Genomic DNA, 14,196 nt, shown 5'->3' with positions numbered 1-14,196 from the left:
AGTGGATAAGGGGAAGGGATTTTTTGTTCCAAATTCAAAAATTGGAGATAAGGATTTGATTCTATTTTGAAGTTTGACTTCTTCTCTTTAAATATGAGAAAGATAGAAAATTGGAGAGACAATTTTTGACACATTATTCAGCCCTAATTGAGTGTGGCCGAAATTCTCGTAGAGAAAAAAAGAGAACAAAATATTTTTCTCCAAAAATTCCACATCGTGCATGCGTTGGTGTTTGTGGAAATTCGAGTGTTTAAGAAACCTATTTTGTCTCACGTGTGCCCACACACCCGTCTACGTGGAATCAAGGAATTGACGTGGAAGACTTTGGTATTCTAAACACAAAGCTTGGAGCAAGGACTGTTCGTGGTCAAAGAAATTCAAGTTATCATCCGAGTCGGCTTCCAGGTATTTTTCGGTTGATCCTTGAATGATGTAAATTAATGTGATTAATTTATTCGTGCATAAATTAATATAATCTATAGAGTATGTCAAAAGTTTTATGAAAATTTTTGTTATACACGATCAGCTGTTTTTCATCCCCACGCTTCCGCACCCGAATTCGATTCGGGAACCAGCAGTGTCAACGGTAGCATCGGAGCAAGCTTTTAGCGCAAGCAACCGAATTCTTGACGAGAAGAGAAACATAGTGCATCCAGATATCTTGGAGGGACTAATGTGCGTTAAAGACTGGGAAGATGCCAGAAGACGAAAACAACAATACACAGATGATTCGATGCAAGAATATTTTTCTAACTTAGAAATAACAAATCTTCTGGAAGCACTTAGGTTTGTATTTTACTATTCCTAGCTACTGCACTCTTTTTTCCGTCGCTAAGGTTTTGTCCCGATCTCCCCACGGGCTTAGCAAGGTTTTTAACGAGACAGTCATTTATGTGTACTCCTATTACGTCAATTCAATAAAATCACATCTTTTGGGACATTTGATATTTTTTTAATTAAATTAAAAAAAAACAAGGGTCGGCCCGTGAGCCTTGGCCCTTATGGACTAGGGCCAGGGCCTGGACCAGGCCTGAGTTTTTCTTCTCAGGCCCAGCCCAGGCACGGTCCTGCACTGTGCAGGGCCGTGCCTGGCACGACCCAGACTCGTGATGGGCCTGGGGTCAAGCGTGCTGTGCCGGCCCGACACGGCACGTTTGACAACACTACTTGAGTTTGAAAAAAGCTAGTAAATAGGCCAATTTAATGTAAATTTAAACTTATACTTGATTAAAATCTCAAAAATGCCCTAGCATATAAAATGTAGTTTGAAAGGAAATAAACAAAATTTTTCCATAAATAACTCAAAATTATTCCCCTCTCCTCCATATAGTTCTCTCTCCCTCCGTCTTTGCTTTCTTTCTATACCCCTCCTCTTTCTCTCTCTTTCTCCAACTCCCTCCTCGCTTTCTCTCATAACCGATGAAATTGTGGTGCTCCTCTCGTGCTTGGATCTCTGGTGCTGGCTTCCTGAACAGGCTATAGTCGCCTCTACAACAACTCCGCAAACTGTTGAAGCTTGCAGAACGGCACAACAGACCCATGAACTCGGTCAACAGCGTCTCACTGCATGGCGTGAGGAGAGAGAGTGGACGGTAGAGAGAGAGAGGAGAAGGAAGAAGAGGACTGTGGCCTGCAGAGAGAAGAAATAGAGAAAAATAAAAAAGGGAATATAGAGTGCATAAGGAAGAGTAAAATCAGATAATGAGATATTCAAAATTGAACATGGTCCAACAATTTCCAATTGCTGCTGTAAATAGATTTACTCTCAAATATTTTATAAGTTAGCTTATTTACTACAATTTCCTAATTCTTATTATTTGCATGATTATTGCCTGCATAAAGTGAGCTTCCTCAAGTAGGCTCGCATTGCAAGGCCCGTAAAATTTTAAAATTGTGATACTTAATAATCTCCGTAATAATCTTAAAACATCATGATTCTTACATAATTAAAATTAGAGCGTACATTAATTCATTACTTTAATTTAAAAGAGATTACTTGTACGAGAGTTCTAAAGAGAAAAAGAATTTAAAGGCTTGTTCTTTTGAGTGAAAAACTTAAAAAAATGCAACTCGAGTTACAACTTTCACTCAAAAAAATGTAACTCGAGTTACAACTTTATTCGAGTTTATATTCTTTTAAGTTTAAATTCGAGTTCAAACTTGAGTTCAAGTTTCCCCTTCAACTCGAGTTTAAAAACTCAAACTCAAATTAATGAACAGTATTTTTTCTATTCTTAAAAATGTTATAACTTTTTCGTTTTAATTCTGATTGAGATGATTTTTTTTCTATGCGTTGACAACGAAAAGACGAATAAAATCCAACCCATATACCCTATTAAAATTTTTTATCAGTATTGAGTTTTTATTAAAATACTATATAAATACAAATTCAAGTTTTGACTCACTCAAACACAAACTCAAAAAGATTTTTATCTCAAATCATAACTCAAATGTACACAACCAAACACAAACTCAAGTTACAAGTTCAACTCAAGTAATAACTCAAATTCAACTCAAAAATTATACTCAAGTTAAACTCTAAAAAATAAACCCTAAATTTCTCTCTCTAAACCCACAATTAGGTTTTTTAATGAGTATTTTCTGTTGGGGAAAAGAGATACTAAGGGTAGATAAGGTAGACTTTAATTTTATAAACAAGTAACTTCCATCAAAAGACACGCCCTTTCATAAAATAGAAACATATCTTTTAATAAGAGTTACAACCCCCTCACAGCTAATAAAATTTTAGTATTCAAATAATTATTAAATCATTTAAATAAATAATAAATCTAATAGTATTAATAGGCTATTAAGTCATTACGTGGGCCACATAATTCTTACTGAGCTTCTTATTGCAAATCTTGCTTCACATTCGTAATGAGAGATTGTCTTGCATCAAATTTAACGAGAGGCATGTTGACCTAAGGCTAATCATCGATGTTGTCGCATGTTGATATTGGCAAGAATCGATGAGAAAGAATAAGAAAGTTTTTAGGTAATTTGAGAGAACTTGATTGTTCACCAAAGGCATGGGATGGGGGTGTTTTTGCCATTTCATCAAAATAACAAATTGAACCATCCCCAATAACAACAGCTGGGTTTAATATGAAAATAACAATTGGGCACCATAAACCAAAGCTTTGCTTGTACTGTCCCAGAGCCCTCTACTTAATGTACTGAGAAAGCCACTTGAAACCATCTCCGTAGCCCATTTTCCTCACAATGCTGCACATGAACACCTCAAGGGGGCGGACATTTGAATCTGCCAAGTTTACCTTACCCTTGCCTGTGGTGAAGTTGGTCAGACCCAGGTTACAACGCAGCTCGTCTTCCGAAGCAGCATATGGGATATCGATCTTGTTTCCCAAAACAAGGAATGGAACATCCATCAATGCCTCGTCGGAGAGGAGAGCATCCAGCTCTTTTTTTGTCTCTGCGAATCTCTCCTTATCACAAGAATCCACCAGATAAACAACCGCATCCACCTTACCAAACAAAGCAATTTTTTTAAATAAATAAACATGGAAAATCACCTAGTAAGTAAAAAGCAGAGACGTAATATACTGAAGCAAGACAAGAACATAGATTAAGCATAGGCTTCTATGGAAGGCTCCCGCTAATTCAGTGGCTACAGTACCCATTACTTTGTTACCCTTCCCTCTTGGAAATTCTTACACACGTTTAAGAATCACGTGTCTTAGTGTGTGTGTCTATCTTTAACAACTTCTATAATGCTCTTTTTCCACGTAAATAAAACTCTTCTCTATGAGGTTAAGAATTTAAGATAATATCCAGTATAGTTGAAGAATTCAAATTTGACAGAGAATAGTCATCCCATTTAAAGAATGTTGTAGTGTATCACTTTGGAAATTCAGCAAAACTATTCAGAGATCCACATCTGTTTCTCTAGGAGATTAACTGGGAAACATAGTAGAGGAACGGATGTATGTGCGGTAAGTACTATTAGCATACCTTCTAATAGAAAAGGCACTATCAGCGAACTACCATTTTTCATATCTGCCTCCCATGAATCAGATAAACATAAAAAAGGTTTATTTGGGATTATGAAGGCACAAGCATCTTACGACAATAATTGTGCATGCGGAAACAGAAGTTTAAGCATCTTACTGTTGTGAATATACTAATAAGGGATCCCTAAACACAAATTGGGGTCGAGAATATGCAATTTATCAATTTCAATAGAAGTTTTAAAGGTCTCAAATCTTGACTAAACCAAAACAAGTAAAACATAATCAACTTCTATGCTTTCAATTTTATTAGTAGAATCTTTTGCCTTTTTTTCTTTCTATTGTATTTTGTTCTTTTTCAATTTAATATAGTAAAGACTGCAAGCCACGAACTAGTCACCAAACAACTAATAAAAAACCACGCAAGCCATCAAGTAAACTTTAACAAAAAGCAAATAACAAAGCTGAAACAGTTATATATAGAGAAATTCCAGTCACCACTTGCAGAGTAAGCATATATACACTCCCTTTATAGCTCCTTACATCCTATTATGAATATAATAAGAGCAAATAATACACATTATCAAAAAATATTTATACACTACTTCTTACATGTTCTTATGTTATTATGAATATAGTAATGACCCAAGTATACATGTCAAAGTTCTGTAAAATCCATAAAACTAAAATTACTATTTTGTTCCAGTTTTTTTACCCCTTAACAGGTTATATTTTGGCATCATGATGAGTCACAAAGCTGTTTTTTTTCACTATGCGTATCATTTCTTCTATGACATACCTTGGCATAATAATCTTTCCAAACTCTACGGGCAATCTGATGGCCACCCAAATCAAAAGCCTTGAACTTGATTTTCCCAATACTCAATTCCTCGGATGTTGGATACTGTGTCGGTTGATGTTGGACTAATCTCTGCGATTATCATCACCAATATTTATACAAACAAAGGAAAAGAAAATAGCAAAAACAAAGGAAAAGAAAATAGCAAAAACAAAATTACACTATTTGTTCTTATAGAAAATTGAAGATGATTAGAAATAATTGCTTAAGACAATCCTTTATAAACTCAATTCGTTCATCTAATTCCATTCATGAGTCCAGCTGAGAGCGAACACAACGAGATTAATATATAATTCCAACCCTAAAAATCCAACTATTTGACAATTTCAATTATACAATAATTCCAATTAAATCGAAAGAACCATTAAATGTCACCAGAAACACAATTGAAAGACTCGATTCAGCATCCATGGCAAAATAAGGAGAAATTAGAAATTAAATTTAAAAAAAAAAAAAAGACCTCGTCTTTGAGCATATGAAGCAAAGTGGTTTTGCCGGCATTATCGAGGCCTAAAAACAAGATCTTAGCTTCCTTCTGCCACAATCCGAGCGACGCCAGAACTCCATAGAACCAATCCAGCAAAAACATGGTACCGTAGATCGAAGCCCCAAAAGAATTTCCAAATTCAGGGATGGACTGGAGCAGGTGTGAGAAAGAAGAAAGAGAGAGGGAGTGAGAGGGTTTTGTTTCAGAGTGCTGTTGTTGTCATCTATATGTACGTCCCAGGTTAAAGTTTGAGGACCAATCGAGGACCTTGGGATTTCCACGTCGTTGAATTTGGACCGTGCGATTACTAAAATGTCAATGGTCGCATGACAACTTTGTTTTCATTATTTATTTGTACGGCTAATTTCACCCTTGCTCCTTAACTTTATACATTTTGAGTCTGTATAATTCACTGATTTAAATTTTTAATTTAAGTTAAAATATAATTTTATATGAAAATTTTTAATTTTAGTAAAATAAATTAAATATGATTATTTTTAAAAAATTTTTATTATAATAAAATTTAAATCGATAAAATGAATAAGAAATTTATATTTTAACCCCCTAAACAACGCTTGACACTCACAGTCAACTTTCTGTGCTTCAATTTTCTTTGTCAAGTAACCCTTCCCTTTGAAAGCGTTAATTACACTTGATCTTTTTTAAAAAAAATTATAAAGGGTTGCATTTTTTAACCCCTTCTTTTTATAAATGGCTCAACTTTTTTTTTATTTGACTAAAATGGTCATTTTGTTTACATAATTAACTGATTCATTATTAATTTCTCAATACTTTATCATTAATAAGCATATAATTTGTTTATTAAAATTAATTAATTATTAATTGATCTTCATTAATTATTAACTTGTCACGCCCCCCAAACAGAGTGGGTAACGTGGAGCTCAATTAGGGGCTAATAAAGCAGAATCCCAGACGAGTCCCACTCAACTGCATTAAAATATAAATAAATTACAAAATTTCTGGAGCCTCTGACACACAGGGCTCTACCCCACAGGACATACCGTATCGTACATACATGCTCATGTAAATAATCATTACAACAGACATCAACAATAGTCTAGTTAATCCAAATATTACATAAGTTTACAGAATTTCTCAAATTCCTTACACTTTATTCCAGAGGATGACAACAATCCTCACTTGATTTCAACAGCAGCACCACTCAGTTGCTCCGTAGCAAATATCCAGCTACTGTGCACCACTCCTAGAATCTCCTGAGAGGGGTTTAACACATTTAACACATAAAACGTGAGCGAAAGACCCAGTAGGATATAATTTGAAATAAACGTTGTAAATAAATGAATAATAAGTGAGCGAGGAAATAAATAAATGAATAAGTAAATAAAATAAGACATTCATTTCCAACAGACAGCCAGAACCTCACATCCTTTTTCTCAAAGGAAATATAACTGAAAATAACTATTTTACAGGCTTCACCAAGTAATTAGTACAAATTACTTACCTAACCAAGTACCTCGCCTACCTGGACCGAGTTTCGGGTTCTGCCCCCGAGGATGCACTATCCACATCCTATCTAGGCTTACAGCAATAAACTCTCTTACCAGTTCACAAGATCTCTTTATTAAGAAATCATTCATTAACATTCAGAAATCGTTAATATAACCCCACAAACTACTCAAGCCGCGGGCCCCATGACTGGGCAAGCCATGAGGTTCCATGACTAAACAAGCTATGGATTCCATGAACAGGACAAGCCATGGATTTCCATAACTATACCAGCCATGGTTTTCAAAGTGCTTTTCTTTCACAAACCAATCCATTTCTTTAAAAACATTTTCAATGCCAAAATCCTTTTTGAAAACAGGCTCATAAGGAAAAGGGATAGAAATCCTACCTCGCACTATCAAACCTAGGACTAGCGTTGCCTTTTTCGGCTTCCGCTTCCTCAAGCCCCTTCAGTCTGAATCCTCAGCGATCATTGATGCAAGACAACACTTTAGGATTAATTCTCATTCCTAAAGCAATCCAAATCTCAATTTCCAACCAAGATTTCCTATTAGTGTGCCCTAATCCATTTTCATATTTCAAATTATCATTCCAAGGGATTTCGATCTCAAAACAAAGATTAACAATGCTAATCCATCTATCTCAAGTCCCCAAATGAAGCTAATTTGGGTTCTCCCTGAAAACAGGGGTCAAAACAACAATTTCAGGCCAAACAGGGTCAAACCTCGTGTCAACCGGTCAACCGGTAACAGAACAGTGCATTACCACCGGTCGACCTGCCTGTCCGGTCAGGCCAATGCAATCCGGTCGACCGCACATGTCGACCGGTTATCATGTGATCCGGTCGACCGCACAAGTTGACCAGTGGCACCAGCTGCGCGAGAGAAGCTCACGAAAATCAGTCTAAAAACCTGCATATCCAGTCCCAAATCGAAATATTTCAAAATGAAACCACTAGATCTGGGTTCTAGGACCTAAAACAAGTCCAAAGAACCCAAGATCTCCAATTTCTACCCTAGTTCTACTAAAAACCCATCAAAATCCGGTTTGAACCAAAAATAAGTTTTGAAATTCAAAAACTTGAGATTCAAGAGAGGTTCTTTCAGTAATCTTATCTCGAATCCTTCTCTTGACGTTGAAAACTTCTTTAAATCTTTTCTTGGTTCAAGATCCATTTGATTTGGGACAAAACGAGAGTGAGAGAGAAAGAGAGAGAGCACGACAGTGAGAGTGCAGAAAGAGAGAGAGAGTGCACAGGAAAGGAAAGAGAAAAGGAAAAAGAAAAAGAAAGGACATGTGTACAATATTTTAAAACAACAGTCCAGAAATGCACCCATACACACTTCTGGATAAAAATAAATTACTGAAAATAATTTAAATACCTTGGAATTATTTAAACTCACACGTGTCAGAAACATTTTCTAATTAATACTCAAGTAATAAATCCAGATTAGGCACACTAATAATCTCAATTACCTTAATCAATCCCAATTAATTCTTCATGGTGTTACAGCTCCACCCCCCTTAGGCAATTTCATCCTCGAAATTAAGGCTAACCTCAAAGCATAAACAGATGCGGATACTGCTACTGCATCATCATCTCAAGCTCCCATGTCGCTTCCTCAACTCCATGGTGCTGCCACAACACTTTCACTAACGGGATCTCACGATGACGCAAACTCTTTATTTTTCGATCAAGAATCTGAACTGGTGCCTCATCGTATGACGCGTCATATTGTATTTGAACGTCAAACCACTGTACTACAGCCTCTGGCTCAGGTTTACATTCCGAAGCATGGAGACATGAAACACGTCATGCACGTGAGATAATTCAGGCGGTAAAGCTAATCGATAAGCCACCACTCCGATTCGTTGCACGATCGGGAATGGCCCCACATACCTTGGTGCAAGTTTCCCTTTCACACCAAACCGAACAATTCCCTTGCGTGGGGAAACCTTCAGTAAGACAAAGTCGCCCTCTTATAATTCCAAAGGCCTACGCCTTCTGTCAGCGTAGCTTTTCTGACGACTTTGAGCTGTCAATAGTCGTTCTCGGATCACAGCTATCTTCTCATCATTCTCTTGAATGACCTCCGGCCCAGTACTCAGTCGATCCTCTGGTTCCAACCAACACACAGGTGACCTACAAGGACGACCATATAGAGCTTCAAACGGTGCCATTCCAATACTGGCCTAATAGCTGTTGTTATAAGCAAACTCGGCTAGGTGCAAGTATTTCTTCCAGTTCCCACCAAATTCCAGAATACAAGCACGAAGCATATCCTCCAGAATCTAAATAACTCTTTCAGATGGCCCATCCGTCTGAGGATGAATTGCGGTGCTAAACTTCAAATTTGTTCCCATGGCTTCCTGGAAACTCCTCCAATACCTTGCATTGAAGCGGGTATCACGATCAGACGTGATAGACAGTGGCACTCCGTGTAGTCTCACGATGTGCTCCAGGTACAATTCTGACAGAATTTTCTGAGAATACGTCGTGTGGAAAGGTATGAAGTGCGCAGACTTCGTCAACCTATCCACCACCACCCAGATGGCATCGTGCTTCAGCTCAGTTCTTGGTAACCCCATCAGAAAGTCCATAGTGATGTGCTCCTATTTCCATCCAGAGACAGGAAGAGGTTGCAACTCTCCCGCCGGCTTCTGATGCTCAGCTTTAATCCGGAGGTAAGTCACACATTCCGAGACATACTCACGAATGTCTCTTTTCATGCCTCTCCACCAGTACTGTCTTTTCAGGTCCTGGTACATCTTTGTACTTCCCGGATGTATAGCAAACTTTGATTTGTGTGCCTCTTGCAGAATCGTCTTCTTTACCTCACCCGCCTTAGGAACAGCAAGGCGGTTGCGGAAATACAAGGCTTCATCCTCTCGGATCCTCCAATCCTCGAATTGCTCTCCATTCTGGATCCGAATCTAAATTCCTTGGAGGTGTGGATCCTGCCATTGATTCTGCTTAACCTGTTGCACAATATCCGGTGTAGAGATCAGATTATACACCATAGCCTGGTTATGATCTTCGTAGAACTGAAGATCATACTCACTCACCACTTCAGTCATTTTCCAATCTTCCAAAGCTAATGACGCAAGAGTCCCCGTCGTCTTCCTACTAAGGGCATCAGCCACCACATTAGCCTTCCAGGATGATATTGTAGAGTGAAGTCGTAATCTTCCATATACTCCACCCATCTCCTTTACCTGAGATTTAAGTCTTTCTGAGTAAACAAGTACTTCAAACTTTTATGGTCAGAAAAGACCTGAAACTTTGCTCCATAGAGATAACATCTCCATATCTCTAGAGCAAATATTACCGCTGCCAGCTCTAAATCATGAGTGGGGTAATTTCGTTCATGTGGTCTTAATTGGAGAGATGCGTATGCTACCACGCGTCCACCTTGCATTAAGATACAGCCAAGCCCACTCCCCGAGGCGTTAGAATACACCTCATATGGTTCTTCACTATAAGGAATAGTCAAGACTGGCCCACTTGTCAATCTGACCTTCAATTCCTGAAAAGCATTTTCACATTCGGCGTCCCACTGGAATCTGACTTCTTTCTTGGTTAACCGAGTCATCGGTGCAGCAATACTCGAGAAGTCTTTCACGAAACGTCAATAGTACCCTGCAAGTCTGAGGAAACTGCGAATCTCCGCTACATTCTTCAGCCTTTCCCACTATAATACAGTCTCGATCTTGGAAGGATCTACAGAAATTCCCTGTCCAGAAATCACATTCCCACGGAACTTCACTTCTGTCAGCCAGAAGTCAGACTTCTCATTCTTAGCATACATCTAGTGTTCTCGAAGAGTCTGAAGAACAATTCTCAAGTGCTGCTCATGTTCTTCCTAAGTCTTCGAGTAAACCAGTATGTCTTCAATGAAGACGATCACAAACCGATCCAAGTACGGCCGGAAAACACAGTTCATTAGATCCATGAATGTAGCCGGGGCATTTGTCAACCCAAAAGGCATTATAAGAAACTCGAAGTGTCCATATCGAGTTCTGAAAGCAGTCTTTGGAATGTCTTCCTCCTTGATTTTCAACTGATGGTACCCATATCTCAAGTCAATCTTAGAGTAGAACTGTGATCTACCCAACTGATCGAATAATTCATCGATCCTCGGCAGTGGGTATTTGTTCTTCATAACCACCCTATTCAATTGACGGTAGTCAATGCACAATCGAAGAGATCCGTCATGCTTCTTCACAAATAGCACTGGTGCACCCCAAGGGGAAATACTATTCCGGATATATCCCTTTTCTGCCAGCTCCTCAAGCTGCGTTCTTAATTCTTTCATCTCCGCCGGAGCCATCCGATATGGAGGAATGGAAATAGGTGCCATTCCCGGAACCAAATCAATACTGAATTCAATCTCCCAATCTGGCAGTAAACTAGGTAGCTCATCATGAAATACATATGTAAACTCATCCACTACAGGGATTCCCGCACTACCTCCAGTTATCTCGGGTTCACCTTCTAGAGCAAGAAGAGAAGAAAAACATGCCAAGTTCCTCCGTCCCCCAACACTGTACTTCAACAATCGTTTCTCCAGGACTGGGTTCATATCCGCCTGATAAGAAATCATTGTTCCGAAATTCGTCACCAAGGTTACTTTTCTACGGTAGCAATCAACAATCGCACCGTACCTTGACAGCCAATCCATTCCGAGTACCACGTCAAACAGGCTCATCGGAAGGATAATCAAATATGCTCTCAATCGCTCACCGCCAATCGTGATTTCACACGATTTACACACACTCATTACTTCCACACATCCCAGTGGATAGTTCAAAGTCATCGGGACTTCTAAATTCTCATATTTTAGTTTCAAGGTCCGTACACAAGAACTTCATATAAACGAGTGTGTGGCACCTGTATCAAACAACACGTGAGCAAAAAAATGAGAGATTAGAATCATACCCTCAACCACCGCGTTGCTGGTCTGACCTCCAGAGCTGCCTCCTGCTAGGGTATAAGCTTGTCCCTGTACTTTCCCTTTCCCTCTGTCACCAACATTAGGTCGTTGGGTCGGAGGCCTATACTGTTGTGGCGGAGGTGGTTGTACCAGTCTCAGTGCTTGAGGCCGTAATTGTGTAAACGGAGGTGGTTGATAAGTCGGCACAGGAGGGTATAACATCTGTTGTGGCTGATATGGTGGCATGTACTGTGGTGGCCCTTCTTGACTGTAGGAAGCGTCACTTTGGGCTTGTTGAGTCGGCGGCCGATTAGGACAATTCCTCCTAATATGACCCACCTACCCACAATGGTGAGACATGGGCCTGTATGGAGCATTTTTGTCACTTCCGGATGAACTACTGCCATCGCTTGTCATTTCCCCAACTGTCTGTCCCTGGTTGCGGTTTCTTCTACCACTCCGCTGTGGCCCGTCTGAAACAGAAGGTCTACCAAAGACAGAGACCCGGCCAGTTGCCTTTTTACTTTGGTGATAGGCCAGGTTATCTTGTTCCACCCTTGTAGCAGCAGCTACCAAATCCCAGAAATTCTGAATCCTTAAAGCCACCAATGACCTCCTCACAAAATTCTTGAGGCCCTTTTCAAACTTAGGACACGAAAGATGGTGCAAACCGGGATAGGTCATTAAACTTGACCTCATACTCCCTTACAGACATGTCACCTTGCAGTAGAGGCATGAATTCCAGCACTTTTTCATCCCTATAACTCTGAGGGAAATACTGTTCATTGAACAGTCTTTCAAATTACTCACAGGTCAGTCCTGCAACATCTATTCTTCTCTTGACTTGTTTCCACCAAGTATTCGCTAAGCCCTCTATCTTGTCTACTGTAAATTCCACCCAGTATTCATCTGGAACTCCCATAGTACTCAAATGCTTGACTATGGAGTCTAACCAGAACTCTGCTTCCTGGGGTCCTCCCTCACTATTAAACGAGGTGATAGGCGCACGCCTAAATTTCTGGAAGTAACCTTGCTTCCTATCCTCAACCGACCGCTCGTTTTGAGCTCTTGTGGCCATGCCTTGAAAGGCAGCATACATGGCATCCAGAAATCCCTGATTCTGTTGTGCCGGTTGATTAGTAGGTCTATGGCGAGGAGACATTTCCTTTAACTAAAATAACACTAGACTGTTCAGTGCATTACAGATGTAACACATGTATGTACAATCCTGGGGTTTCTTAACCTAGGGCTCTGATACCACTCTGTCACACCCGCTAAATGGGGTGGGTGACGTGGAGCTCAATTAGGGGTTAATAAAGCAGAATCCCAGATGAGCCCCACTCAACTGCATTAAAATATAAATAAATTATAGAATTTTCAGAGCCTCTGACACACAGGACTCCACCCCACAGGACATACCGTATCATACATACATGCTCATGTAAATAATCATTACAACAGACATCAACCACAGTCTAGTTAATCCAAATATTACATAAGTTTACAGAATTTCTCAAATTCCTTACACGTTATTCCAGAGGATGACTACAATCCTCACTTGATTCTAATAGCAGCACCACTCAGCTGCTCCGTAGCAAATATCCAACTACTGTGCACCGCTCCTAGAATCTCCTGGGAGGGGTTTAACACATTTAAAATATAAAACGTGAGCGAAAGGCCCAGTAGGATATAATTTGAAATAAACGTTGTAAATAAATGAATAATAAGTGAGCGAGGAAATAAATAAATGAATAAGTAAATAAAAAAAGACATTCAGTTCCAACAGACAGCCAGAACCTCACATCCTTTTTCTCAAAGGAAATATAACTGAAAATAGCCATTTTACAGGCTTCACCAAGTAATTAGTACAAATTACTTACCTAACCAAGTGCCTCGCCTACCCGGACCGAGTTTCAGGTTCTGCCCCCAAGGATGCACTCTTCGCATCCTATCTAGGCTTACAGCAATAAACTCTCTTACTAGTTCACAAGATTTCTTTATTAAGAAATCATTCATTAACATTCTGAAATCGTTAATATGACCCCACGAACTACTCAAGCCGTGGACCCCATGACTGGGCAAGCCATGAGGTTCCATGACTAAACAAGCTATGGATTCCATGGATAGGACAATCCATGGATTTCCATAACTATACCAGCCATGGTTTTCAAAGCGTTTTTCTTTCACAAACCAATCCCTTTCTTTAAAAACATTTTCAATGCCAAAATCCTTTTTGAAAACAGGCTCACAAGGAAAAGGGATAGAAATCCTACCTCGCACTATCAAACCTGGGACTAGCGTTGCCTTTTCCGGCTTTCTCTTCCTCAAGCCCCTTCAGTTTGAATCCTCAGCGATCACTGATGCAAGACAACACTTTAGGATTAATTCTCATTCCTAAAGCAATCCAAATCTCAATTTCCAACCAAGATTTCCTATTAGTGTGCCCTAATCCATTTTCAT

At 39.3% G+C, this 14,196-nt stretch overlaps 1 protein-coding gene and 1 non-coding gene across 2 annotated transcripts; both read right to left on the bottom strand.

The window, feature by feature from the left end:
• Nucleotides 1-2,970: 2,970 nt before the first annotated feature.
• Nucleotides 2,971-5,514, bottom strand: LOC21387492 (GTP-binding protein SAR1A). Its single transcript, XM_010093595.2, has 3 exons — nucleotides 5,288-5,514; nucleotides 4,768-4,899; nucleotides 2,971-3,485 (listed from the first exon to the last, which is right to left on the bottom strand). The coding sequence occupies exons 1-3, from the start codon at nucleotides 5,414-5,416 to the stop codon at nucleotides 3,165-3,167; spliced, it is 582 nt and encodes a 193-aa protein (XP_010091897.1). The 5' UTR covers nucleotides 5,417-5,514; the 3' UTR covers nucleotides 2,971-3,164.
• LOC112090718 lies at nucleotides 3,945-4,063 on the bottom strand. The gene has a single exon (XR_002901781.1). It is a non-coding gene; the product is annotated as a small nucleolar RNA snoR83 (small nucleolar RNA).
• Nucleotides 5,515-14,196: the final 8,682 nt, after the last annotated feature.

The sequence above is a fragment of the Morus notabilis genome, unplaced genomic scaffold (assembly GCF_000414095.1).
Source record: "Morus notabilis unplaced genomic scaffold, ASM41409v2 Scaffold914, whole genome shotgun sequence".
Lineage (NCBI taxonomy): Eukaryota > Viridiplantae > Streptophyta > Magnoliopsida > Rosales > Moraceae > Morus > Morus notabilis.
This window is presented reverse-complemented; position numbering and strand designations above follow the sequence as displayed.